Source organism: Crocuta crocuta, unplaced genomic scaffold, assembly GCF_008692635.1.
Source record: "Crocuta crocuta isolate KB4526 unplaced genomic scaffold, BGI_CrCroc_1.0 scaffold36, whole genome shotgun sequence".
NCBI lineage: Eukaryota > Metazoa > Chordata > Mammalia > Carnivora > Hyaenidae > Crocuta > Crocuta crocuta.
In genome coordinates, this window is record NW_027532203.1 from 14,806,168 (window position 1) to 14,832,207 (window position 26,040).

The following is a 26,040-nucleotide window of genomic DNA, read 5'->3' on the forward strand; positions in this document are numbered from 1 at the left end:
GGAAAGGGGAAAATAGTTTCAAACGGAGAGGGAGGCAAACCGTAAGAGACTCTTAAATACAGAGAACAAACTGAGGGTGGATGGAGGGGGGTGCGGGGAAGAGGGGGAAATGGGTGACGGGCACTGAGGAGGGCACTTGCTGGGATGAGCCCTGGGTGTTGTATGGAAGTGATGAATGATGGGAATCTACTCCCGAAGCCAAGAGCCTATGTTCGCTAATTGGACAAGAAGTGATATTAAAAAAATAAAAATAAAAATAAAAGTAAAACTCACATTCTCTGCACCACATCATCAAGAGGAAAAAGGTACAGGGAGATGAAGGAGGACAGGGAGGCAGGCAAGGGAGAAAGATGAGAAGGAAAAGGACAAAAGCAGGGGTGGACTGTGCAAGACCACGAAGGACCGCCATGAGGGGCTAATGACGCTCTGCCTGGAACCAGCTAGGGCAGATTCCCGCTGCGGTCGAGTGGCCTCGGCTTCTATTCTAAGGACTGTGCCCCGTCCCTTTGGAAGGAGACGCCCACCCAGCCCCGCCGGGTGAAGCCGGAGCGCGGCCTTCAGGGTGCTGGCCGGCTGCAGGCGGACGTACCTTCGCTGTTCACTTCGGGCAGCAGCTTGCGCAGCGGCCGCTTCACCTCCCAGGTGCTGCTGACGAAGGAAGGCATCACCTTGAGCAGCTCGTCTTTGTCCTCCTCCCGGATCACGGGGATGGTCTCCAGGATGAGCTGCATCTGCTCCAACTCGTGGGCCCCTGGGGAGCCAAAGACCAGATGGTTACAAGTGAGCTGCCCAAGTGTCGGGGGTGGAGGGAGCCCCCACGTGCTTCTAGAAGGTCTGGGAGGGGCAGCACCAGATGGTGGGAGCCGCACGGGGCCGGGGGCCAGGGGACCTGGGTTCTGGTCTTCCCTCTGCCGCTGACTTGATGTGTGACTGTGGGCAGGTTGCTTGCCATCTCTGGGGCTTGGCTTTGTCAAATGTCTCTGCTTCTGGAATGGACCAGTCTGATGTAGACACATCAGCCAGAGCTAATGTGACAGGAGCAGCCGGGTCTGGGAGTTCCCAAGTCCCCTTCCCAGATGCCTCTCTGCATGTCTTTACCAGGCTGGGAAAGGAAGTGAGTTTAAAACTGAGCCTCCCCTTTTGGTTTCCAATTAGGAGGATCCTAATCAGAGGGGGAGACATTCAGAAATAACAACTTGGCTTTGGAATGCGTCTTGGTAACTAAGTGGTCCCGCTCACTCCTTCAGGCAGAGGGAGGAGGACAGGTTCTGCCAGGTCTGTGGGGTACATGCAGTGCAACAGGATGGAATCAGGCATTCATTCGCTCCTTCATTCATTCACTAAATAATGACTTACTGAGCACCTTCTCCCTGTCCGGCATCAGGCTGGAACCTCGTCCTTAAGAAGCTTCAGTCTCTAGGATCTCAGAACTCACAACTCCTCTCTGCCGCCCAGACACTGACGCTGTGTCGGCGCTGTGGCACTGCTGGTGAGGGTCAGGTCACTCTCTTCGCTGTCCCCCTCGACCTCCAAGCTGTTCTTACTCTCACCCCTCCCATTTGCCCTTTTGCTTCAGTAGCCCTTCCACTCACCTCTACTAGGTTAAATCCTTAACCAAGACTCTCCAAATTCAAGAAGCCCCCAGTCTCTAGCTGCTCCAAGTGTCCCCCGCCCCCTTACCACCGATTGCTACAGGACTCCCGTCTGCCGGAAGCTGGTGGCCTGTGCTGGGGCTCTTCCATGTCCCCCAACAACGCCCCGTGTAGCAGCAAGCACATGTGGATGCTGTGATGCTACCCCAGCAAGTGCCTACAGCTCAACCATTTGGCTTCCCCCATGTGGCTCATGGAGGGTCAGGCAGGAACTCTGGGAGCCTCTTGTGGGGCCCCCTGTCCAAATGAACACTCCAGACCGACTGCTCACAGTCGCAGGGAGAGAGGAGGAAGAGGCTGAAAATGTAGGATAGATGTTTTCAGTGGTCAATCTCAAGGTGTCTGAATATACGTAGTCACTTGGTTTGGAAAGTTCTGCGCTCAATAGGCTACTTTCAGCCTCTCCAGTATTTTGCCTGAAATGATAATAAGGTGCCCCCAAGTAGGTCTATAAGGCTATACAGGAAATTTTCTTTCTTTTTCAATTTTTCTTTTTAAACTTTATTTATTTATTTTGAGAGAGATAGAGCAATGGTGGGACAGATAGAGAGGGAGAGACAGAGAATTGCAAGCAGGCTCCATGCTGTCAGTGCAGAGCCGGAGGCCGGGGCTCGATCCCAGGAACCATGAGATCATGACCTGAGCTGAAATCAAGAAGAGTTGGATGTTTAACCAACTGAGCCACCCAGGTGACCTCATACAGGTAATTTTAAAGAGAAAGACTAGGGTGTTTTGGGATTAGCATGTTGTGTTTTTTTCTCTTTTCACACTCAGTTTTCCCTTTTCACAGAAGAGGAGAAGGAAGATGGCATGGTTAGTGACTTACCGGCAAAGAGCATTCTCCCCGTGAGCATCTCGGCCAGGATGCAGCCGGCGGCCCACATGTCGATGGCTTTGGTGTAGTTGTTCGGGGAGAGGAGCAGGCGTGGCGAGCGGTACCACTTAGTTACCAATCCTTCTGACAGATAACCCTGGAAAGACCAAAAAAAATAAAACAAAACACCCAGTTCCAATGATCAGCCATGTGCAGATACCTTCTCTCCCAAGCACCTTCTGGGATCTTTCTCCATCCAAAGGCAGCACCCCTTCCTGGATCCCTTCCCTGTCGAGCCTTCCCTGAGGCCCAGGGGCTCTCCTCTGTGGACAGGGAGGCAAGATACCATTATTTCAGAAAAAAATACTTTCCCACCCCAACCTGATGTAATCATGCAAAACAAATCTTCCCTCATCTAGTAAGATTATGGATAAATAGGAGCCATGGCCAAGTTCCTTGCCACCATAAATGGAGTAATGATGAGAACCTGGAATTTCATTTATCCAGTGCTGAATCTCAGAAATAGCCCTACATTTGAAATCAAGTCAGTTATTTTGGTGCTAATGAGTAGAACTGATGTGGCTACAATGTCAGAGACACAGAGCCCCTGCTGAAAATGGAAAAGGCCAGCTTCATAATGGGTGCAGGTGAAGAACATATGAAAACAGCCCTAAATGGTAGAGTGGACACAGCTGTGGTTGGCTCAGAGGATTCTGGGATTTCTACAGAGTGTCTTTTTGGCGGATAGGTGTTTTAGCTGACTTCAGCCACTGCTCAAGAACTTGTGCTCTGGGATGGAATCCCTCCCTACAAGATACAGTGATGACATAAGTGTTTTAGCACAGAATGAAAAATATAGCCAGGCAATTTGGAAATTGTTTTCTACATAACGCAGAAAGTTGGTCCCACGATGTAACCTGGGAGGTGTCCATTTGGATTACCTGGAACAGTCTCTTTAAATTGAGAAGGTAGACCCATTTTGGGGTCAAGGTGAGACAATGCAGACTGAGGGGCCCCAATGGGAGACTCTGGGGATGGTCTTGTTATCTGATGATGGAGCTCCCCATTTAGCATTTGAATTATCCTTTTTACTGACTGAAGAAGTATCACTGACCCAGGCTAAAGCAGATGAAAACTTAAGAAGCCCAAATACCCAGGAGCTTTCGATCAACATCTAGAATCTCTCTACTTGTTAAGCAAAGATTTATTAAGTGATTGAAACCTTCTGAGAGGCCTGCAATTATGACAGGGGTTTTCTCTCCTCTGTGGCACATACCTCCTCAGAGGAGAGCCCCACACTGGCAGAGGGAAGTGGGGAGAGGAGATGACCAGAGTTTCCCCGACCTCAACGCTCCAACCCAAATGGACCCCTTACAGTTCCCTCGTCCCCTTCTTGTCACCTACCTCCCCTTCCCCCAGCCCCCCAGCAACCACTGCTTTCTGTCCTCTAGTTTTGCTTTGTACAGAATGTCCTATAAATGGAGTCATAGCTGCTTTTTCAGGCTAAATTCCTTCCATTAGCACAATGCAGCTAGACTCACCCATGTTGTGTATGTGCGGTAGTTTGTTAGGAGTTTAAGTTTGAGTCTAAAAATTACAGACACAGGGACGCCTGGCTGGCTCAGTCAGTAGAACATGCAACTCTTGATCTCAGGGTTTTGAGTTCAAGCCCCACTTTGGGTGTAGAGATTATTTAAAAAAAAAAAAAAATCTTAGGGGCACCCGGGTGGCTCAGTCAGTTAAGCGTGTGACTCTTGGTTTTGGTTCAGGTCATGATCTCACAGTTCATGAGTTCAAACCCCACGTTGGGCTCTGCACTGACAGTATGGAGCCTGCTTGGGATTTTCCCTCCCTCCCTCTCTCAAAAACAAAAAAATAAAAAATAAAATAAAATAAAATCTTTAAAAAATTACAGACACAAGCCAAACTGTAGAAGTTCACTTCTGGGTGGGCAGTTCATAAATAAAGAATGGTCCAATTTATTTTCTAGTCAGAGGCTGAGACTGTCAGACTAAAGCAGAGTCGTGTGTGTGTGTGTGTGTGTGTGTGTGTGTGTGATATAAGGGGAGTTTTCTCTGATATGTAAGTGAGCAGTCTTTTAGGGAATGGAATTTCCTGTAATTAACATCTGCCTATCTGCAAGCATCTAGGACTGCAGTGAGCACACAGAGGGGTGGGGGGCTTCCTTCCAGAAATACATGCCTTGAAAGTGAAACAATGTTTGCCAGGCTGCCCCTGGGCCAGAAATAAGGGCCAGGCCATGAGAGCAGCTGAGAAAGTTCACTCACAGCTCTTCCTTACCTTGGGATGAAAACCGAGAACCTGATGCGTTTTCCTTAACCACTAGCTGCCGCTTCCCTCTGGTTACTTGCCTCTCAAGCTCTTTTGAAAATATAAAGAGGACATACTGATGTGTTTCGGAAGCCACAGGGCAGAGGAGAATTTGGGAATGTGCACTGTCTTCTGCCAGGCTCTGGAGCAAGAGTCGTCCCGGGAAAGGGGACATGGGGACCAACAGGAGCTTCCTGGCTGGTGGGGCAGACCTGGGGAGGCAGGTGGGGGCAGGGGTCCCGCCCGCAGCTGGCATGAGCCCGCGGTGTCTGAGCAAGAGCGGCTCTGGGGCCCACAACACGATACTGCTGATCTGAATTCAAGAAGGTTTCAGTGGAGTGGATGGGGCAAAAGTCAGAATTCCCTAGAATAAAAAGAGTATTATCTTTAAAGAATATCCAGGAGTGGAGACTCCCGTTTTAGCAGAAGGGCTCGCAAATCAGGAAGCACATCGGTTCAACTGATGTCCCCAAGTGGCTTTCCTGCCAGAGCCTGTGGGTGGGGATAGCTGTGGAGGACCTGCCCTCCATCCTCAGACCTGGCCTCACGTGGTGCAGTCGAGGGAGTTATAAGGCGTCACGACTCCGAGGAGACAGGAAACTGATACTCCTACCTTCTCCATGGCCACCTCTCAGCACCGGAGACGCAAGACTGGAGCTGCCCTTTCCCAAGGGTCCCTTCCCACCCCCTGCCGCCCCGTCCCTTTGTGTTCCTGGTGCCAAGCGGATTCAGGGGGTGCTCCTGGGAGGCAGGTGGACAGAGCTTCCCGTCTAGATCCCGTCGTGGGGGCCTTCAGGGCTTCTTCAGCTCCCACCAGCCCATTTTGTTCTTTTTTAGCATCAGGTACAGCCAAGGGGAGGCTTTGATTTTGAAAGCATTGTAGGTGTTTGGGAAATAATCTAGCAGCAGCTGGCCTCTGAGGAGGGTAATTAGGGACCCCCGACAGACCCAGTGGGAAGGTATAATTAATGCTCTGAGCATCTTCCTTGCAGAGGGAGCAGGGGCACCGTGCTCAGTCCCAGCTGGCTGCCAGGGAATGGAGAACAGCCTTGCTCAAGCTCACCCCCGAAGGGTGGGCACCCGCCTGCTGCTCGAGCGACCCAGCGTGGGGTGCCTCCCGGTCTGTGCCACACGCTCTACGCCCCCAACCGCTCTGAGCCTGATCTCTGGTGTCTGGGTGACAGAAAGTTTGGGGGAGAAGGCACATTCCAATAAGCCTTCTATTTCACCTTTCTGGTCCCTCATGAGACTAGGGCGAACTTAAATGGTGACACGTTCTCTGAAGAATGAAAGCCCAGGCCACTGTAGCTGGGTGTGTGGTGTGGGGAGGACAAGGTACGAAGGCTGGTCTCTCCCCTCATGCTGAATGGCTGCTTAGGGCTGTCCCCACTTCCAGGCCAGGATGGCGGGAGGCTCTGACAGCCTCACCTTCCCTACCAGAAGTCTCTGCCAGATGTTGTCCCTGTGTAGAAATGAAGGTAGTGACTGAAAACTTCCCTGTTTGCAAAGAGCATATAATGTGGTCATAGAGAGGAAATATTCAGTATGATTGTTGGAAGGATAAGGAAATGATCTCGGCCAGCATTTACGTGGGACTTGCTCTGTGCTGGGCACCGTGTTAGCATTTTACACGCATGCCTTCTGTAGTCTTCCCATCAGCCTCTCGATGCAGGCTCTTCACAGAGTAGTAACCCAACCTGCCCAAGGTCATGTGACCGGGAGGTGGCCCAGGGTGTCTGGCTCCAAAGCAGATGCTATAACCTGTATGTTGCAGGATGTACACCACCACACACACCAGGAAGAATCCTGGTAAGATCCTGGAAGAGGCATGCTTAGAATGCACAGGGCCATGTTCTGTTTAGCGGTGGGTCAGTGAAGGCTCCATGGAGATGAGGTTTGAGCTGGTCTTGCAGGATGGGGACATCTTAGGTAGCTTTGTGGTGACAATGGGCACCAGCGTGAGGAAAGATGTGGGGGTGGGAAGACCTAGAATGTGTTCGGGGGACAGAGAGACATCTGGGCATGTGGACAAATGGGACCAGGGAAAGAGGACAATGAATGACCTTTGTTCTGAAAGTTAGTGGTCCCCAAGAACCCCCAGCCATGAGAACCAGGGGAAGCGCTTGTGGGATGTACAGGTCGCCCAAAGCTACTGACGTGGAGCCATGGATGTCCATCTTGAATGAGCTCCCCAGGGAACCCGCGTACCCCCGCCCGGTTTGAGCACGCCAGGAAGAACAAAGGCAGCCGTGGGGAGGGCTGCAGAGTTGGGAAGGAGGGGTCGTGAGTAGGACAGGAGTTTCACCGCAGGCTGGGAGAGCTTGCTCTGCTTTTCCCGTTGGCCCTGGGCAGGCCTTCCTCCCACGGTAGGGCTCCTGCTGATTCTTAGTACCAGGGAGGGCGTTCGTGGAGCCCAGTGGTTAGGCTCTGCAGTCCCTGTTGCTCACAGCCCAGAGAAGCCTGCAAGCCTGGCCAGCAGCAAGATGCTACTCTCTAGCAGAGCAGGGGATCATGGGGCTCAGGAAGGCCTTGGGAGGGGGCCCTTGGGCACCACACTTCCTTGCGGGCACCCAAACGCATCCCTGTCTGATCCAGAAGAAACTAGGTCAAGAGAAAAAGAAATCAGGCTACGGAGTAGAAATTTTAGCCTCAGGGGGCGGTGGGGGTGTTGCATGGATGTTGTGATTCTTGTAGATGTGCTAGTTCCCAGAAGACCTTCTGGTGAGCGTGCCGTGGAAATGGAAAGCCTATCACACAAGGAATGGGAAAGTCACACAAGGAAGGGGGGTGGGTGGCACGAAAGCTGCCTTTAGACGTTTGCAAGGCTATCATATGGACGAGGAGTGAAGCTTGTTCGCTGGGACTCTGGGGGCAGACGTGAGCCAAAGCATGAGACAGAAATCTAGGTAATACGATAATAATTGCTATCATTTAGTGAGCTCCTCAAACTGCTCCGCTTCGTATGGATCAACTCACTTCATCCTCACAACAACCCCCTGAGGTAAGGACTCTCATTACATCCATTTTTACAGAGAGGAATCCGAGGCACAGAGAGGGTAATCACTCTATCTATGGTCACACAGGCTGTAAGCGGCGAGCTGGGTTCCACCCCAGGCTGCGTGGATAGAGCACCTTCCATCTGAATACGCGGTTCTGCTGCCCCTTCACATGAGAAAACCTTTTAAAGCCATCGGGGCTGTCTGAGCGGGGGACCGGGCTCCTAACAGGCAGAGGTGTCCGGGCACAGCATGGACAGGCTCGCACAGAGACGTGCCAGCACCACCCTCCTGGTGGACATCCAGAGCACGGCGTCCGAGACGGTGGCGTGTACTCCAACACCCAGGGATCTGGGCCGACTGAATGCAGATTCTGTTTCATGAGGCGGACAAGGCAATGCCATTGCTGCAGGTCAGAGCCCCACACGTGGACACAGCAAGGCCCTCGCTGACCTTTAATATCATGCCTTGCCTTAAGGAATTATGATCTGCCTTGCCCACCGGCCAGGCAGATTTCTCCATCAGAGCAGCGGGGCTGACCTATAATAGGGGTTAATTCTCTGTGTTACAGACACTCATCAAAAGATCATTCAGAAAAACAACAGTCTCCCAGAGGTCCCTCTAAGCAGAGATGTTCGGTCCCCTCTCCAGTCTTTTCTCTCTGAAGGTATAATTCTTACTTGTGCCAATATCTGTTATTAGGCGTGTTAGAAGCCTTTTTAAAAAGAAATAACGGCACAGCCAAAGAGCCGTTCTTACTGTTGACTCCACACTCATTCTATTACACTCATTTCCATAAAAATGTGCGGCAGGGAACCTCTCAAGCCGAGGAAAGGGACACACAAGCTTAAAAGCCAAGTGCACAGCACAATCCTTAGTACACTGGGTACATTGTTTATGCAGCAGAAATGCACATGGGTGAAGGAAGAGGATGGTTAAATCAGCTGCACTGAGTCTTCATTACCTTCAGGATGCCCTAAATGCTCTTATGTCCCCTTTTTTCAGGGCTGCCTCTTTCCTACTCCGTGCTCTAAGGGATCCTGTCCAGTGAAATTCAGTCTCCTCCTAGGTTTCCATGGAAATCAATCAAAGCCCACTTAAGTTCCTATTGGTCTGCGGACTCCACGTGGTTACTTGTCTTTATATTAAAAAACTTGCGATTGGGGCACCTGGTGGCTCAGTCGGTTAAGCATCTGACTTCGGCTCAGGTCATGATCTCACAGTTTGTGAGTTCAAGCCCCATGTTTTGCTCTGTGCTGACAGCTCGGAGCCTGGAACCTGCCTCGGATTCTGTGTCTCCTTCTCTCTCTGCCCCTCCCTTGCTGAACTGTCTCTCTCTCTCAAAAATAAGTAAACGTTAAAAAAATTTTAAAAATTGTGATAGAATCGCTTTTTAAAAAATAACGTATTTTCGGGGCAACTGCGTGGCTCAATCGGTTAAGCATTCAACTCTTGGTTTTGGCTCAGGTCATGATCTCATTCATGGTTTGTGAGATCAAGCCTGGCATCAGGCTCCGTGCTGGCAGTGTGAAGCCTCCTTGGGATTCTCTCTCTCTCTCTGCCCCTCCCGCACTCACTCTGTCTCTCAAAATAAATAAAGTTAAAAACATTTTAAAAATAACTTATTTTCAATCGTGGCAAAATACATTCAGCATAAAACTCACCATTGTAACCCGTTTTAAGTGTACAGTTCAGTGGCACTGAGCACCTTCACATTGTCCAACCATCCCTGCCGTCCGTCTCACAAAAGTGAGTCCGTAGCCATGCAAGAGGGTCCCAAACTGTGTGTTCCCGGGCCCTGGCAACCACCCTAATGCTTTGTCTCTGTCAGTCTGCCCGTACAAGTGGAATCGTGCAGTACTCTCCTTTGGTCACTGGCTGTTTCTCTCAGCACAGTGTACGTCCCCTTACCTTTCAGCAGCAGGAGAGTGTGAGCAATGGGGTGGGTTTCTTTTTAAAAAGCACTTGCTCGAAATGTGGGTGTCTTCTAATTCAACTACAACTTACATCACAGGTGGCAGCTTTGGCCATTACCCTCACGGGGTCCAAACCATGAAGTCTGGATTCTACCACAGTTCAAAGACATGACAAAATGTTGTGTTTGTCTGGAGATGCACGGGGGTCGCCGGCTATACTCCCACCATCCTCACCAGGGATGGGCCGCTGAGCCAGTTAGAGAGGTCGATGGAGGGAAGGCGTGTTAAGCTGCTTCAGCCTCAGTTTCCCCATCTGCTTGAACTCCTGGTCTCCAAGTTTTCCTCTGCGGGGCGTTAGAGTCCTAGGCTGCTGCACCACGACTCAGCAAACTTGAAATGAGGGGCCCCGCTGGGCCAAAGTGACTCATTTTTAATGGGCTGGTCTGTGAGCAAAGACTCCTTTGAGGAAGAAGCATTAACTGCCAGACCGTAATGAGACAGTTGTCTCGCTGACTTTCAAGGGGACATTTGGCGGCACCCTGGCGCAGCTGTTCTCAAACCTGCTACCCATTAGAAGCACCTGGGGAACCTCAGAGGATCCCAATTCTCAGGCCACCTGCCATACCAATTATGTCAGATTCTCTGTGGGTAGGACCTGAGCATTAGTACTTTTGAAACCTCCCCAGGTGATTTCGGCCCATAGCTGTACTTGAGATCCAGTGTTCTACAGATCCTAGTCCACCTGCTTTGAAAGGTAAGCAGTATTTTCAAGGTTCCCCAATTAGCACAGCTTCTATTTCTAGCTCCTCTCAGGATGAGATGAACCCTTGAACAGCCACAGAGGTCTTCTCCAGACGGCTGGCCCTGAGGAAGGAAAAATTTACTGGAAAGCAACCGATAATAACAACGGCTGCCATTTATTGAAAACTTACGATATGCCAGGTACTATGCCAAGTGCTACTTTATTATTGGTGCATTTCATTATTAAAATGACCCTGTGTGGGGCGCCTGGGTGACTCAGTTGGTTAAGCGTCCGACTTTGGCTCAGGTCATGATCTCACGGTTCGTGGGTTCGAGCCCCGCGTCGGGTTCTGTGCCAACAGCTAGCTCAGAGCCTGCAGCCTGTTTCAGATTCTGTGTCTCCCTCTCTCTCTGACCCTCCCCTGCTCATGCCGTCTTTCTCTCTCTCTCTCTCAGAAATAAATAAAAACATTGAAAAAATTAAAAAAAAAAAATAAATGACCCTGTGAGAAAGGTATAGAGCGGTGAATCACTTGACCAAGGCCAGAGGAGCTCAAAGTCGGCAGTGCTGAGATCCAATCCCAGCAGCAAACAAAACAAAGTCCCTGCAATCATGGCGCGTACATGTTAGCCTGACAGACAGATGAACAAATGAATGTCTATTATGGCTGGTGGAGACCGTGCTAGGAATGGAAATAAAGCAGGGTAAGGAGATAGAGTGAAGGATTAGGTGGGTGGTCTGGGAAAGCCTCTGTGATAAGGGAACATCAGTGACTCTTGTAGCCATGTGGGGAGCATCAAAGATGTTGATCTCTGAACCCCACGTCTTCTTTGCTTTTTTTTTCTTTTTTTTTTTGGTATTAATTTTTGAGACAGAGCATGAGTGGGGGAGGGGCAGAGGGAGAGGGAGACAGAAGCAGGCTCCAGGCTCCTAGCCGCCAGCACAGAGCCAGAAGCGGGGCTCAAAACCACGAACTGCGAGATCATGACTTGAGCCGAAGTTGGATGCTTAACCGGCTGAGCTACCCAGGCGCACACCCCCCAACAAGTTTTCCTTTCTGTCCCCTACCCCCATCCCCAAATGAGGGCAGTGCTTTCAACATTCTCACCCCAGCTAGCAAACCCTCCTTGGAGATCTCTCAGTAACATCCAGATAAAAGTAACTGAGAACACCTTTACACGGGGCAGGAAGTAACATCTGTTGAGCACCCATTATACACACAGGATTTTTTTTTTTGTTAGCATTAGCTCAGCTGACCTTAGGACACCCTGCAAATATTTTTTTCATTTTCTTTTTTTAAAAATTTTTTATGTTTATTTATTATTGAGACAGAAACAGAGCATGAATAGGGGAGGGGCAGAGAAAGAGGGAGACACAGAATCTGAAGCAGGCTCCAGGCTCTGAGCTGTCTGCGCAGAGCCGGACGTGGGGCTCGAACCCACAAACTGAGATCATGACCTGAGCTTAAGTTGGATGCTTAACTGACTGAGCCACCCAGGCGCCCCTATTTTTTCATTTTCTATCTGGGGAAATGATTGCAGCCCCTGAATCCTCTGCCTGGCTTGATATGCCCATTGTAGAATCTCAGGAATTGACTGCCAGTCAGTACATTATTTGGAGGTTTGCTGGCCATGTGAAAATCACAGCGCAAGGGCAGCAGCCATGTTCAAGTCTGGCCCTCTGAAATCCTGGGGCTCCCTCAGGTGGGAGCTGCAGCTGTGAATTTCTGTCTGACATTATCCTGATGCTGCGTTGTGGTGGCTGGGCCCTTCGGGCTGCTCACCTTGTTGGCAGAAGGTGGGGAGCAGCCTGGAGGTCAGCCTCAGCGCCTTGGTGCATCCGTTCCCCCTCCGCTCGCAGAAAGTAAGAGAATGTGAATCCTGGGGCATTGCGGAGTACTGTGTACAATGATGAATATTTCCTAGCTGCTGCCCATGTGGCAGGTACCGTTCTGAGCTTTCTGTGTTGTCTCATTTGACTGTCATGACAGCCTCACAGGGTGGGGGCACTGTTGCTCTCCCCACTCTTTGGCAGGGACTTTAGGCAGGGAGGTCAACAACACAGTACCAACATCACCAAGTCCCACAGCAGACAGTTTGGTGCCTATGCCTGCCCTTCCCCTCACAGCTGCTCCTATACCATCCCTTCGCAGAGGACAAGAATTCTTGCCATTCAGCTTACAGAGCATGCTCAGAAGAATAGATGGCATTCTCTCGGGCTTTCCTTTCTCAGAAGGCTCTGGGGTATAAACCACGACGTTTGTTAAAGAGAACTAAGATGGAGGGGTGCCTGGGTGGCTCAGTTGGTTAAGCGTCTGACTTCGGCTCAGGTCCTGATCTCTCATGGTGGGTGAGTCTGAGGCCCCGCATGGGACTCTGCACTGACTGCATGGAGCCTGCTTGGGATCTTCTCTTTCTTCGGCTCTCTGCCCCTCCCCAGCTCGCATCGTCTTTCTCTGTCAAAATAAATAAACCTTAAAAAAAAAAAAAGATAACTAAGACGGATTGGGACTAAGAAAAGCGAGAGCTGCATTGTCATGCTCTTGCTTTTTTCTACAGAAGCAGGGTCAGGTGGAATTTAGAAGGGCGTGGCAGATTTTAGAGCCCTGGGGAGGCTGGATTATACGGACGGCTGTGGGCATGCCTGGCACTGGGCCCAGGCAGCTCCCCTGAAGAAGGGGTTAGAAATCCCTATCTCGGGGGCCTCTGAAGGGCAGGAACCTGGGGAAGTTGGCATTGCTTGGTGCTGAGCCTCTGCTGTGGGCAGGCTCCTGACACAGTCCAGCCTATACGTAGGAAAGGAAGTAGCTGCCTGCAGAATGTGGGAGAACGAGCCAGAAAAACCCTGCTACTTCTGAACTTGGCTACCTCCCTGTCCTGGGGCCGGAAACTCTCCACTACAGAGTCACTGTTTTTTGGTTCGGGCAGTGTTTCCCAAAGTGGATTCACATCCCAAAGATGCTGATGGGAGGAGATAACACTGTGTGAACAAACACCCGTGGGGCAGGTGGGCAACAATGCAGAAGAGTCTCAGGATCTCCTAGACGGGGGTTCAGGATGTACCACTTGCCATACTTCTCTGTCCACATAACCACTGTTTTCTCGGTGTGTCTTAGGGACCAATCTTTTTCTAGACACGACTTAGGAAATACCGGGCCAGGCCCTTGTTTACACATTTACTACCTGGGAGAGGAAACAGACTGCCTTATGAGCCGTTGTCTCCTATTATATTAGCAAGGTCTAATGTTACCATGGCTCTTGCTGAATGGAAACTCACACTTGGAGCCTCACTCATCTCAGCCCCTGAGGGCACCGACCTGTTGCACCTGCTTTGCCTCAGGTCTGCAGGTAGAAGAGGCTGAAGGCACAGGTGACTCCGTGTTACCAAAGCCATCAGAAATGTTGGCTACTCTGAATTCACCGAGGCTCTGGCCTCAACGGTGGACAGTGCAGGCTCGTGGGGGGAAGGGCAGGCCTGCTGGATGGGTGCACTTGCCCCCTTCCTCCAACCACCAGGGAAGGAGCACAGGCTGCAGGGGATGGAGGAGGCTGTGGGTGGGCTGGCCGAAGGCCCTGACACCAACTCCAGCCCCCCTTCAATGCTGCTTCTGTCAGGGTCAGAACCCAGCTCTGGGCTCCGTAACCCTGTCTGCCCCTGCCCTCAAGAAGGGTCTTCTCTCCTTGGCCGCTGGGCTGCCTGGATCACATTATTAATCAAGGATCACATCTTCTCTCTGCAGAAACACTTCTCTTCTAAAACCCTCTGCAGGTCACCAGCACACATCCATTTCTGAAATGTCTCACTAGCTGAGGGACCGCCTGAGTCACCTGGTTTGGGGACTTCCGGTCCCATTTCAGAAGCTTTGGTGACATGTATTTCTTAAATTTTTCTGGTGGGTCTGGCTGTATGTGAGGGACTCCAGTTGGGGGACTGTCCTCAGGGAGCTTAGAAGCCAATTTTGCACAGGCAGTTTGCTGGCGTGACTGCAAAGACCACCGCTAAGCCAGGGACATTCAGGGCTGGGCGGGGAGGGGACGGGGCAGTCACTGTGAGAAGAACAAAGCAAATAGGGGGTTGGGGTAGGCTTTCGGGGCCTCTGAAAAATATAAAATTATGAACACAAAATTAGGTATGAAAGTGAATATTTATTTTTGAATCAGAAAACCGCAGATTAAAAATTAGAAAATGCTGGCAAATACCACAAACATCACATACTCCACAAAATAACATTTTTACTAATTAGCTGTTTGGCAAATGGCAGGTAGCAAACACGCGAATGTACTGCATCATCTCTGATCATCTCTCCTATGACAATTTTGTTAACAATATTTTTTATGTTTATTTTATCTTTGAGAGATAGAGCACAAGCAGGAAATGGGCAGAGAGAGGGAGACACAGAATCTGAAGCAGGCTCCAGGCTCTGAGCTGTCGGCACAGAACTTGATGTGGGGCTCAAACCCACGACTGTGAGATCATGACCTGAGCCAATGCTGGATGCCCACCTGACTGAGCCACCCAGGTGCCCCCTATGACAATTTTGTAATATACTTTTTTTACAGTCAGAAGTTAAAGATAATTTAGTCTTTAAAAAATAATTAAATCTTTTTTTAAATGTTTATTTTCTTGAGAGAGAGAGAGCATGAGCAGGGGAGGGGCAGAGAGAGAGAGGGAGATAGAGAATCTGAAGCAGGATCCAGGCTCTGAGCTGTCAGCACAGAGCCTGATGTAGGGCTCAAACCCACAAACCATGAGATCACGAGCTGAGCTGAAGTCGGATGCTTAACCTTAAGACTGAGCCACCCAGGCGCTCAAAAAATAATTGAAAAGCTAACTCAGTCTTTCCTCTATTATGATGGATACATTAGAATGATTGGTGTTTTATAATTTTCTCTCAGCACCCAAACTAGTCATCGGTAAGGTCATGTAAATTTTTAGGATCATTGTCAAGGTTGGGGCAAACCCTAGTAGGCACTCTTCTGTATACACGCTGTAAGATTTGAGGGTTTTTCTAGTTTTCTCACGTGGTCACAAAACTTCTATTTTTTTTTAAATGTTTTATTTATTTTTGAGAGAGAGATAGACACAGTGTGAGCAGGGGAGGGTCAGAGAGTGAGGGAGACACAGAATCTGAAGACAGGCTCCAGGTTCTGAGCTGGCTGTCAGCACAGAGCCTGATGTGGGGCTCGAACCCACAAACCGTGAGATCATGACCTGAGCTGAAGTCAGATGCTTAACCGACTGAGCCACCCAGGCGCCCCTAAACTTCTATGCTTTGAATTGATGGCAAGAGCCATAGGTGGGCCCTGCTTCTTTTGTGTGCTGACATTTCCTGAGGTGGCTCAGTGGCCGCAGAAGTTTCCGGGAAGCTATTCCTGCACCAGTAACTGAGCTGTATGTAGAAGGACCTGCACACCATGTAAACATATCCCACTAAACCCACGCTAAATGTACCCCCAGCCCAACCTCCTCTTAGAGTCCCCAAATGCTTCCACCCCCAGAAGAGTATACGGTGGATACACTGTTCAGCAGCTGATGACTGAAGTGAGGGCAGTCCTTTGGGGGAAATGCCTTGAACCCGTGAAGTGTACATTTTATTCTTCACAATCAGCAGTACATCTGGAATGTTTCTGGAGCGCACAGGGAGGTAGGAGAATGTGAGAGCCCTGGACACTTAGAGGAGGTGGGGCTCTGAGGAGGGGAAGGGGCACAGGAGGTGGGAGGGGGCCCCGAGATCAAGTGTGCCCTTGACACAATTTTCTAGCACCCTACCTAGCAACGCTTGGCAGATGGTTGCACAGAAGAGGGGTGATATTTGCATCACTATTTAGGACAAAGCACTGTTAGTGAATCCAGTTTTCAAAACTGTAATACAACACCAGCTGATGTGTGAACCTGTAGTTGATTCTTTTTCATGGCTGCATAGTATTCCAGCATATTTATAGGGGAAGTCTGTGAAGAGGCAGTAGGCATTCCTTTGTTAGAGCCACTTCTGGCTACTGTTACATAATAAAAGAATTTGGCTGGTCCTTACCCCTACTTCCTGGGAGGAAGCCTATAATTTCCTCTGGAATGTCCTGAGTGTTAGGAATATCTTTGTTACTTTATTAGTCAGTTACAAACTGCCAGTAGGTAGTTTCAGGGTGCCCAGAACACCAACCATGTGATTAGAGGGCTGTGGGGGGGGGGAGGGGGAGCTGCTGGAGACCGAGTTCATTCAGGTGGCCAATGATTCGATCGACCATGTCTATGTACTGAAAGCCCAGTAAGAACTCTGGACATGGGAGGCTGGATGAGTGTCCCCAGTTGGTGACACACACCAATGTGCTGAGAAGGTGACAAAGAAACTTCACATTTGGGACCCTCTTTAGGCTTTGCTTTCCGGTTTCTCCCTTTGCCGGGCTGTGATTCGTATCCTTTATCTTAACACTGTAGTCTTAAGTACAGGGCTTTCCTGAGTTCTGTGAGTCATTTAAGTGTGGGGGTACGAGAACCCCTGGAATTTGTAGGCAGTTGGTCAGACATGCAGGTGGCCTGGGAAGTCCTGGGCTTGCGGCTGATGACTGAAGTGAGGGCTGTCCTTAGGGGAAATGCCCTTAACCTGTGAAGTGGGCTCCAACTCCACGTCAGAACTGAATTGGAAACAGGGTCAATGCAGATGTAATTAGTTGAGATGAAGTCATTAGGATGGACTTCAACCCAGGATGAGGGGTGTCCTTACTGAAAGGGGAAATGCGGACAGACACCCATGTGGGGAGGAAGCCCTAAGGCGAAGGCGGAGACGGAGTGAAGCTTCTACAAGCCAGGAAATGCCAAAGATGGCCAGCAAAGCGCCAGAAGCGAGGGGACAGGCACGGAATGGATGCTCCCTCTCAGCACCTACAGGAACCAATCCAGGGAACACCTTAGTCCCAGCCTGGCAGCGTTCAGATCTGGGAGACAATAGGTTTCTGATCTTCAAGCCACTCAGTGCGTCGTGCTTTGTGACAAGAGCTCTAGTAAATGATGACCACGCCCAACAAAGGTTTCTTTTCTTTCCACAATGATGATTTCGATCGTTTTTTTTTAAACAGCAAAAATCAAATTTCTCCCAAATCCTTTCGAGGCGTCTGTCTTCTGCTGGCGACCTGACTCTCAGGTGCCCTCGCGCTGGGGGTCCTCAGGGCACTGATGCACTTTTCTTAGAGGGAGTGCCTGGCTCTGGGCTCACCGTCTGTCTCTGCCAGACAGAGGCGCCTCGTATGCTCCGGATGCGTGTTGGGAACAGGAGGTTTGGACCCAGATTCTAGTCCTGGGCCGGCAGCTTACTTGCTGGTGACTTAAAGTAACTTTCTCAACCTCACTGAGCCTCAGCTTCCTCATCTGCACACAATGGAGAGGATACTTCCTAAAGGCGCTGTCGGGATTAAACAGAAAATGTGTGATGCACCCTGCTGAGTATTGTCACTCGGCCCTTCCTTTCTCCGGCTCTGTGTGTGTGTTTTTTTAAAGTTTATTTTTATTTATTTTGAGAAAGATACAGAAAACAAGTGGGGGAGGGGCAGAGAGAGAGAGAAAGAGACAGAATCCCAAGCAGGATCCATCCATGGTCGGCTCAGAGCCAGGTACAGGGCTCGAACTCATGAACCACGTCATCGTGACCTGAACAGAGACCAAGCGTCGGACGCTTTAACCTATTGAGCCACCCAGGTACCCCCAGACTCTGTTCTGATAGAGGTTTCAATGGTTTCCTTGTGATCGTGATGCCCAAACTCCTCAGCTTGGTTTCTCAGGTTCTTACGGACCTGCCCCCTTCCCTTCCCAGCCTTCTACTCCCTGCTGCCCTGGGGTGGCGCGCTGCCCTCCGTGAGATGTCCCCCATGCTTCCCTGGCTGTCGCCCTCCCCTGGAATGCCTCCCCTCACTCCCCACCTCGCTCCCACCAACCCTCAAGGCTACCTTCACACCCTCGTCTTCAAGACTTCCTCTTTCCAAATGAGCTCTAATTTAGAGGGAAAATGGGGCTAGAAAAAGGGGGGCGGGAAGGAGCGTTCTCACCAAAAGACCCCCGCGTCACTCATTTCACACTGTATTTCCTGCCACCTTGTCTGCTGTGCTGAGATCTTAGTCTGCGCTCTGGCTTTCTGCTTTGATCATTGCGCCAGGACAGTCAACAGTGCTGTTTACCAAGCACATTCAATTCTCACTGGCTTCTGAGAGTGACCGAGAGGGAGCTGAAGGGGAAGCGGGGCTGCCCCCTTACTACACCCAGCACATACTTTTCACCGTCAGTGTCTGCTGCTGATGGCGGTGGCGGTACGTTAATGACTAACATCTGGACGCCGCTTTCCTGTCTCTGAGGGAGGGTGGTGTGGGTGCAGGGTGAGGGAGGCGGCATGGCCGGAGGGTGGTCATACGGCCAGATCTTCCTGGGTGCACTAGTCCCACCTGTGTGGTGTCACCGAAGGCCTCTCTATGCAAATAGCTCCTCCAGGAAGTCTCCCGTCAGGCCTGAGAGTCCCGCCTTCAGAATCAATTATGTGGGGGAACATCCTGGGTGTGCAGGGGGCCGCTGTTAAGATGCTGGAGGACACCTGTCATTCGATCGGCGAGTATTCAGTGTTCACAGCTGGGGAGATACATGCAGTCATGGGCCCACCTTACAGATGTGCCGCAGGGCTCTGCTGGACACGGAGGACGCCAATGGCTCTGGGTGGCCTGAGGCCTGTGTGTGCAGGAAGGTGGCTGCGGAGAACGGAGGCTGAGACATGCCCACCTAAGGTCCGGCTGAGCCCCCGAGGGGCAGCCCCCAGAGAACGGAGCCCTGCAAGACGGGGACAGGCTTGGGGGGAAGTGACTCAGGCTGGCTGAGCTTGCCAACGAGCAGAAGGTTTACCCTATATGCATAGAGTCCCAGGATTTTCTTTTGATTTTAATCATTTTGGATAGAAACATTCCCAAAATATTAAGGGCGCCATGTTCAATAGCTTCAAAGCTCTCCTTTTCTCTCATTCTTTTTTGTTTTCTTCCAAGCAGCAGGATCTCTTTGATTTTTTTTTTCCCCGTCCAATGTCTCTTGTTCTTATTGAGCACTTCCTATTGGGTCAGAAGTGGGAAGTCACAGACATTCTCGTGGCCCCCCCCTCCGCCCCGCATCCCTGCAGCAGCCCCTGGGCAGAACCCAAGGGCTCCAAGGAACACCGTTTGACAATGTCCATGTGGGAAAGCGTGAAGTCCTAGAGTGAAGCCAGCTATACCACTCACGAGTCACATAAGCCTAGGTAATCTTAGCCACCCTCAGTCTTAGTTCCCTCATCTGCAAAATGGGAGACAATAGTACAGCTCTACCTATACCACAGGATTACCATGGGAATCACATGGAAACCAAATAATCAAATACGTGGGAAGCAAATGCGTGGGAAGGACCCTGGAAAGGGCGCTCCCAACCCAACTTTCTATAATCATTCACATCATACACACAACCGGCTTCTTAAAATAGACTGTGATTTAACTCCCTTCTGCAGGGTCATGATTTTGAACAGCAGGATTCTGAGTCCTCGCACACTGCAGCTCGCAGATATCAAAGGAAGGCAGAAACCCCTCTCCAGAGCCTGATGGCTGCGATCTTTTGTTAATTCTGATGTCTGCCTTTATATTTTTTTCCTGTCTCCTTCCTTGTCAGACTATCAGCTGTCACTTCTCTCCACAGTCCCTTGTTTGTTGCGTCTAATCCATTGTGGATTTGACAACCAGATAATGAAGTTTATTAGAATCGTGTGCAAAGTGAGGGTACGCCGGCTCAAGCGAAATGGAGACACTTCGTGTATGGGCGACCCACTGTCTGCTTAGCAGTTTAGAATCTCTTTACCTTCCATTTTGCCTGTGGCTCCGATGAACGAAGCTGCAAAGCAGGACTCCTGTCCTTACTCATGAATTGCAAATGTATACTGCACGTGGCAGCTGCCAGCCAGCCCTACTCAGTGCTCTCCCACCACAGGACACCAGAGGAGACCACCGGCTCCTGAAACAGGTGTCCCTGCCCCAAGTTGGCCCATCCCAGGCTCTAGCTGGCTCTGGTCCTTTGTCTTCTTTCCTCCCTCATGCCCCGGCTCTGTTCCATCAAGTCGTAAGAAGAGCTCATGTCTACTGAGGGTTCCTCCCTGCCAAGCACTGTGCTAAGCACTTTGCATTCTTTATTTGGTCCTTAGTATAAACCTATGAAACAGGTTCTGTTATTTCCTTCTTACAGGTAAGAACATTGAGCTTGGAGGAAAAATAACTTGTTCAAGATCACACATTTTTTAAGGAATAGGATCAGGGCTTATATCCCGACAGCTACTCTCCAGAGTAGCAAGTACCATGTAGTCCTTGGAGAACAACGAAATAGTTCTTCTAGAGAGTGGAGAGGAGGCCAGCTGGGACTGGGTGAAGCCCTGCACCGAGGCTGTGGGTGAGAATACACAAGACCTGGGCTATCGGCAGAGAAGAGTCAGGTGGAATGATTTCTGGAGCAGCAAGAAGGTTGCTTGAAAAATACTGCCTCCACCTGCTGGCTGATGCCTGAAAATCTCTTTCCTTGGGATTCAACTTTCCCCTTTTACAGTGAAGAGTAAAACTTAAAATATAAATATCACCAGGCTGTATGACTATGTGTTAAAATTCATACTACAGTGTAAATGACTGGCTGCAGCTTTCTTTTTAAGATCTATGGAGGATTTTGAGAGAAGGAATGAGGGGACGAGGGAGACCGGGAAAGGAGATGAAGGACAGCAAACCGTGGATGGAAGCTCTGATGAGGGGGAAGGGACACAGAGAGGGGTCTAGACCAGGAGATTAGAAGATAGATTCGACCAACTCTGCAGTTTTGTCTGAAATCAACCTTGGCTGTAGACCCTCTCACTCTCTTAAACCACTGGGGCTGTTTTCTTCACACAAGTGCACTGGGCCAGAGCCTACTGAAAATCCATTAAAGTAAAACCTGAGAGTGATAGAAACCTATTTTGCAAAGCAACTCTTCAGGCTAGAGGTCTTTTTTTTTTTTTTTTTAATACTCTGACTTGAGGATGATTGGCTTTAGAAATCTGTCTACTTGCAGGCCACATGGCCACTTAGGTGACAACGTGTGTAGAAGGTCCCATATATACATACAGTAGGCTCTTGCACATAGAATGCCCCGGTATTTGTTAAGTGCAACGGTACAGACCTTCATAATTGTTTTCTTCCATCACAAAGCAACAACCTGTCAAATTTCAGCTGACCAGGAATCCTTTCGTTATAAAGAGAGTTAAGTCAAACTCCTGCTCCGTCTGTACCTGTCTGATGCCCTTCCCTTCTCACACATGCCATACCTTCTTGGCGGATTCATTTCTGGCGCTCTCATTTAGCTCTCTTACATGACAGATTGATATTTTATTTTATTATTTTATTTTTTTAATGTTTTATTTATTTCTTAGGAGAGAGAGAGAGAGAGAGACAGCGTGAGCAGGGGAGGGTCAGAGAGAGAGGGAGACACAGACTCTGAGACAGGCTCCAGGCTCTGAGCTGGCAGTCAGCACAGAGCCCAACGCGGGGCTCGAACCCACGAACCGCGAGATCATGACCTAAGCGAAAGTCGTCCGCTTAACCAACTAAGCCACCCAGGCGCCCCTGATATTTTATTTTTTAATTGCCAAGTGGTACAGATTTGTTTCTTCAACAATTTAGTCATTAAAGAAGTGAACTTTAAAGTGAAAATCATTCCTGATCCTCAAGATACCGTCAACCCTCTTCCCTACAAATAATTACAATTTAGTGCGGTTCCTGTTTTTCCTTCCCTCTCTCCCTGAACACATGCGTTTTACTTTCTTTCCAGAAATAAAACAATTTTAGTCCATTTTACTTTACCTTAACTGCTTTCTTCGCTTCATTGATTACAGAAAACTTCTCATTAGGACAAAATGAGCTTTTTAAATAGCTGCACTGAGCAGAATCTCTTAGTTGGTTACAGTCTCTGTTTCAAGCTCTTTAAATTTCTCTTCCAAATGTCTTGCTCTCTAGAGTTTGGATCCTCTGAAATATGTCAGGCTATGTTAACTCACTTAGTCAAGCTGTTGATAGCAGTAAGAGGTTCCTCTCGGGAAGGAGATTAGTGTAATTTGCATGTAAACTTACACCTGGATTTAAAAACAGGGGTGGGAGTGGTTTAGGAAGGCAAATGGATACATAAATAGGGGTACAGCGGCCATTTTCCTTTTGTTTTTTAAAAATTTTTATTTCTTTGTGAGAGAGAGAGGGAAAGCAGGAGAGCGGGAGAGAATCCCAAGCATGCTCTGTGCCGTCAATGCAGAGCCTGACGTGGGGCTCCATCTCACGAACCGTGAGATCATGACCTGAGCTGAAATCAAGAGTCGGACGCTTAACTAAGTGAGCCACTCAGGTGCCCCTATCATTTTCCTTCTCTACCATCTATAAAGAAAAGGCTGTGGAGAGAGGCAGGGTCAGAGCGGCCAGGTGAAGAGGTCACTCTGATGATCTAAAACAGCCGAGGCAGGTGAAGCAATGTGCCAGCCTTCTGGAGCTCTCTCAGGCCCTGGGCTGTCCCCCTCTCCAAGTGTTGTGGAAACCAGGGCGAAAGGTTACAGGTGGATTTGCCAGGGGCCTCAGATCCATCCTGTCTGGCCTCCTTGGTCTCACTGCGGAGAATCTATAACCTCAGCCCAAGCCCAAGCCCACCTCCCCTTTTTTCCCCATCAGCCAGAGTAGAGCTGAAGAATAAGAACCCCTTTCTCGGATGGCCCTGGGCATCCGCACAGGTCAATAAACTGAGCTAGATTTCAGGAGAGCCTCATTGTGTACAGCAGACATATTCCAGAAAACTCTGGCAAATGCTGGATGGAGGGGAATCTTGTTCTGTTTGAAATGCACAAACTTAAAGGAATCTTGCAGGAAGTTCATTTGCAGAATGAGTGGTGATTGTGTCAACAAGCGTGCCCTTTACTTAGCATCCAGCAAGCACAAAGTTGGACAGCTTTGGCCCCCTCAATCAGGAGTTACAAATTCAGAAAACCCATTGTCCAAAATGAAGCAGAATGTTGCAAAAACATAATGTGGATGGGTGGACGGGTTCGGTGCTATTTAGGAGGTGGCTTGGTGTTCTGGCTGAATGGGGGTTAAGCAGAAAAGACTTTTTGTTTCAACCCCTGTTGCTGGAAATATCTCTAAAATGTCCCCATTCAATTTCCTGCCTTGGTACATAGCACCCAGGGAACAGAATTCAATTTTTGATAACTGAATGACTTCATTAGCTTTCTGGTCTTCCTGCATTTTCGTACATTACGGAGCAAGGCTGCAGAGAGAAGTATAGAAAATGCGGCATCTCGTCCGCAGAATGTTCAGACTAAGAACCAACGTGAAGTGAAAAACCAAAAGGCAAGGGAATTGTTGGCAAGATTGTTTTTGTTATGTTGTCATTTGCTTCTCAGAGTCTAATCCAGACCCTAGTACCACCTCAGGCAAGTCACTTTTTGGGAGGCCCCTCGGGGGAGCGAGATGAGCTGTTCTCTAAGGTCTTACATGGCCCTGACATCGTGTGTCTGAGAACCGGGCGGCTCCAGTTAGCCGAGATGGCCCCTTAATTGCTAGTTTGCCACCTGCAGTGCACGCCTCATCCCATTGGGAAAGCTGTCAGCTCCGACATGCTGGCTCTCACCGCAGGATATCCTGTGGACGCTGCAGACACACGTCACTGACACAACAGAACCCCCCTCCCCCGCCCTGGGGAAGCTGGATGTGCCAAGTGTCATTCTTTGGGACCACTTGAGGAGAAGACAGTCTTTAAACCAGGCTGCTTCTCCCAAACACAGTCTGAGGATGAGCTGCACAGAACTGGCCTTCCTCGGGACGGCAGAGGGTGCAGGGCGCAGCCCAGAAGTGCAGGGATGAACAGGGCCTTAATTCCACCCAGGCCTGTGTCTACAATGTGCATAGTGCAGTCCTATCTCTGAGCCCTGATGTTCCCCATAGCTGGCTGTTGGGGGTGCGGGCCCCTATTCTCTTTCATGTGACAGTGAGGAAGCGGAGCCTCACGGGATGGGCTGACGCACTCCAGGCACAGGAGGAAGGGCTGGGACCCAGACCCCGGACACCAGCCTGTTGCCTTAACTTCTAATCCTGCTTCAGGGTCCCTGGGAGAGAGGAGAAGCCAGTTACCACTGTTTTCATTTCCAGATGGGGGAAACCGAGGCACCAAGCAGTGATATTTGCTCCTGATCCCTTGGTGAGTTGGACGTGGAATGGAGGAGGCTGGAAATCGCATCGTCAGAACCTCAGGCCAGGGATTTGTTTCCAAATGAGCAAATTCTTTGGTCTGTGATTGCTAGTGGGTTGTGGAACGCCCACGGTCAATGCCCTTAGCAAGGAGGCCCAGAAACGGGGGGTCCGAGAGGGAGGAGACGGAAGAGAGAGGAACGGCAGGCGAGCAAAGCTGGGGCCTGTGTGCCTTCCCGAGTGCCAAGTCTGCAGGATGCGACAACACCGGCAGGTCACCTCGCACACTCCTTGCTCTGGGCCCTTGGCCCCCGATGCTTCCATGTCTTCCTCGAAGCTCCTTGCTAATCCCTGCAACTGCCATTTCGTTCCAACTTCATCCCAGTGTCTTCCCGCCAATGGCTTCTCAAGAGCATGTGTGTGTGGGGCGGGGGTGAGGTGGGGGTTCAGCCAGGCCTGCCTGCATCTGCACCCCTGTACTGCTGCTCGGAGGACAGCGGGAGCTGCTGCAGTGAGCTGATCCAGTCCACACCCGTGTGACGCTGAGGGTGTAAGTTCTCTCCTCTTCCCCATCTACCCAAAGGAATGAAAGGAGTAAAGGGCTTCTTAGTTGCAATAACCGAAGCCACTCAAACAGAGATAAAGCAAGAAGGATGGGCTCCTCCCGGAGTACTGGATGCAGACGAGGGGTGAGGGGAGCGGCAAGCCCCCTAAGGACTGGAGACAGTGATCAGAGAGCTCTCCAGTGATCGGGCAGCCTTGCTTTCTCTCCACCCCTGACTCCCCGTCTTTAGTTGGCATCCTCTGTCTGCAAATGTAGACCTCTCTGGCTGCGTGTGCGGCCATCTGCCCTGCTCAGATAAGAGGGACAACCACGCCTGACCCACTTCCTGTTGGACAGCATGGGAACAAGGACAGTGAGTCTGTGGCTGACGGGGGTCCAGGGAGCGAGGAGCAAATCCAACCATTGTTCTGTGGCTGAGCCCCAGCCCCACGCAGCCCTGCATCCGACAGTGCCAGGTTTCCAGCTCTTCTCAAAGAGAGGGAGCTCTCCATCTGGGGCTGAAGGAGTTGCGTGGGCAAGTTCTGGGACTGTGAAAAATACCTAGTCTGCATGAGCTTCCCACTTAGATATAAACTCCATGAAGGCAGGTCCTGAGGTTCAGTCTTGTATCCTCAGAACCTAGATCAGAGCTGGCATTCAACTATTTGATTGAATAAGTATTTTCACTTTAAAGCAGCTTTATTGAGGTATAAGTGACATACAACTGCACATATTTAAAGTGTGCAATTCTGATATGTTTTGACATATAGATGCAACTGTGAAACCATCACCAATCAAAGTAGCGAACCCATGCATCACCCCTAAA

General features: G+C 50.1%; 1 protein-coding gene across 1 annotated transcript in view; it reads right to left on the minus strand.

Moving 5' to 3' along the window:
• MAPK4 (mitogen-activated protein kinase 4) overlaps positions 1–26,040 on the minus strand; it is a 147,668-nt gene that overhangs the window by 10,273 nt on the left and 111,355 nt on the right. Inside the window, 2 exon segments of the mRNA XM_077777671.1 lie at positions 590–751; positions 2,479–2,623. Coding sequence (XP_077633797.1) covers positions 590–751; positions 2,479–2,623 — 307 coding nt within the window.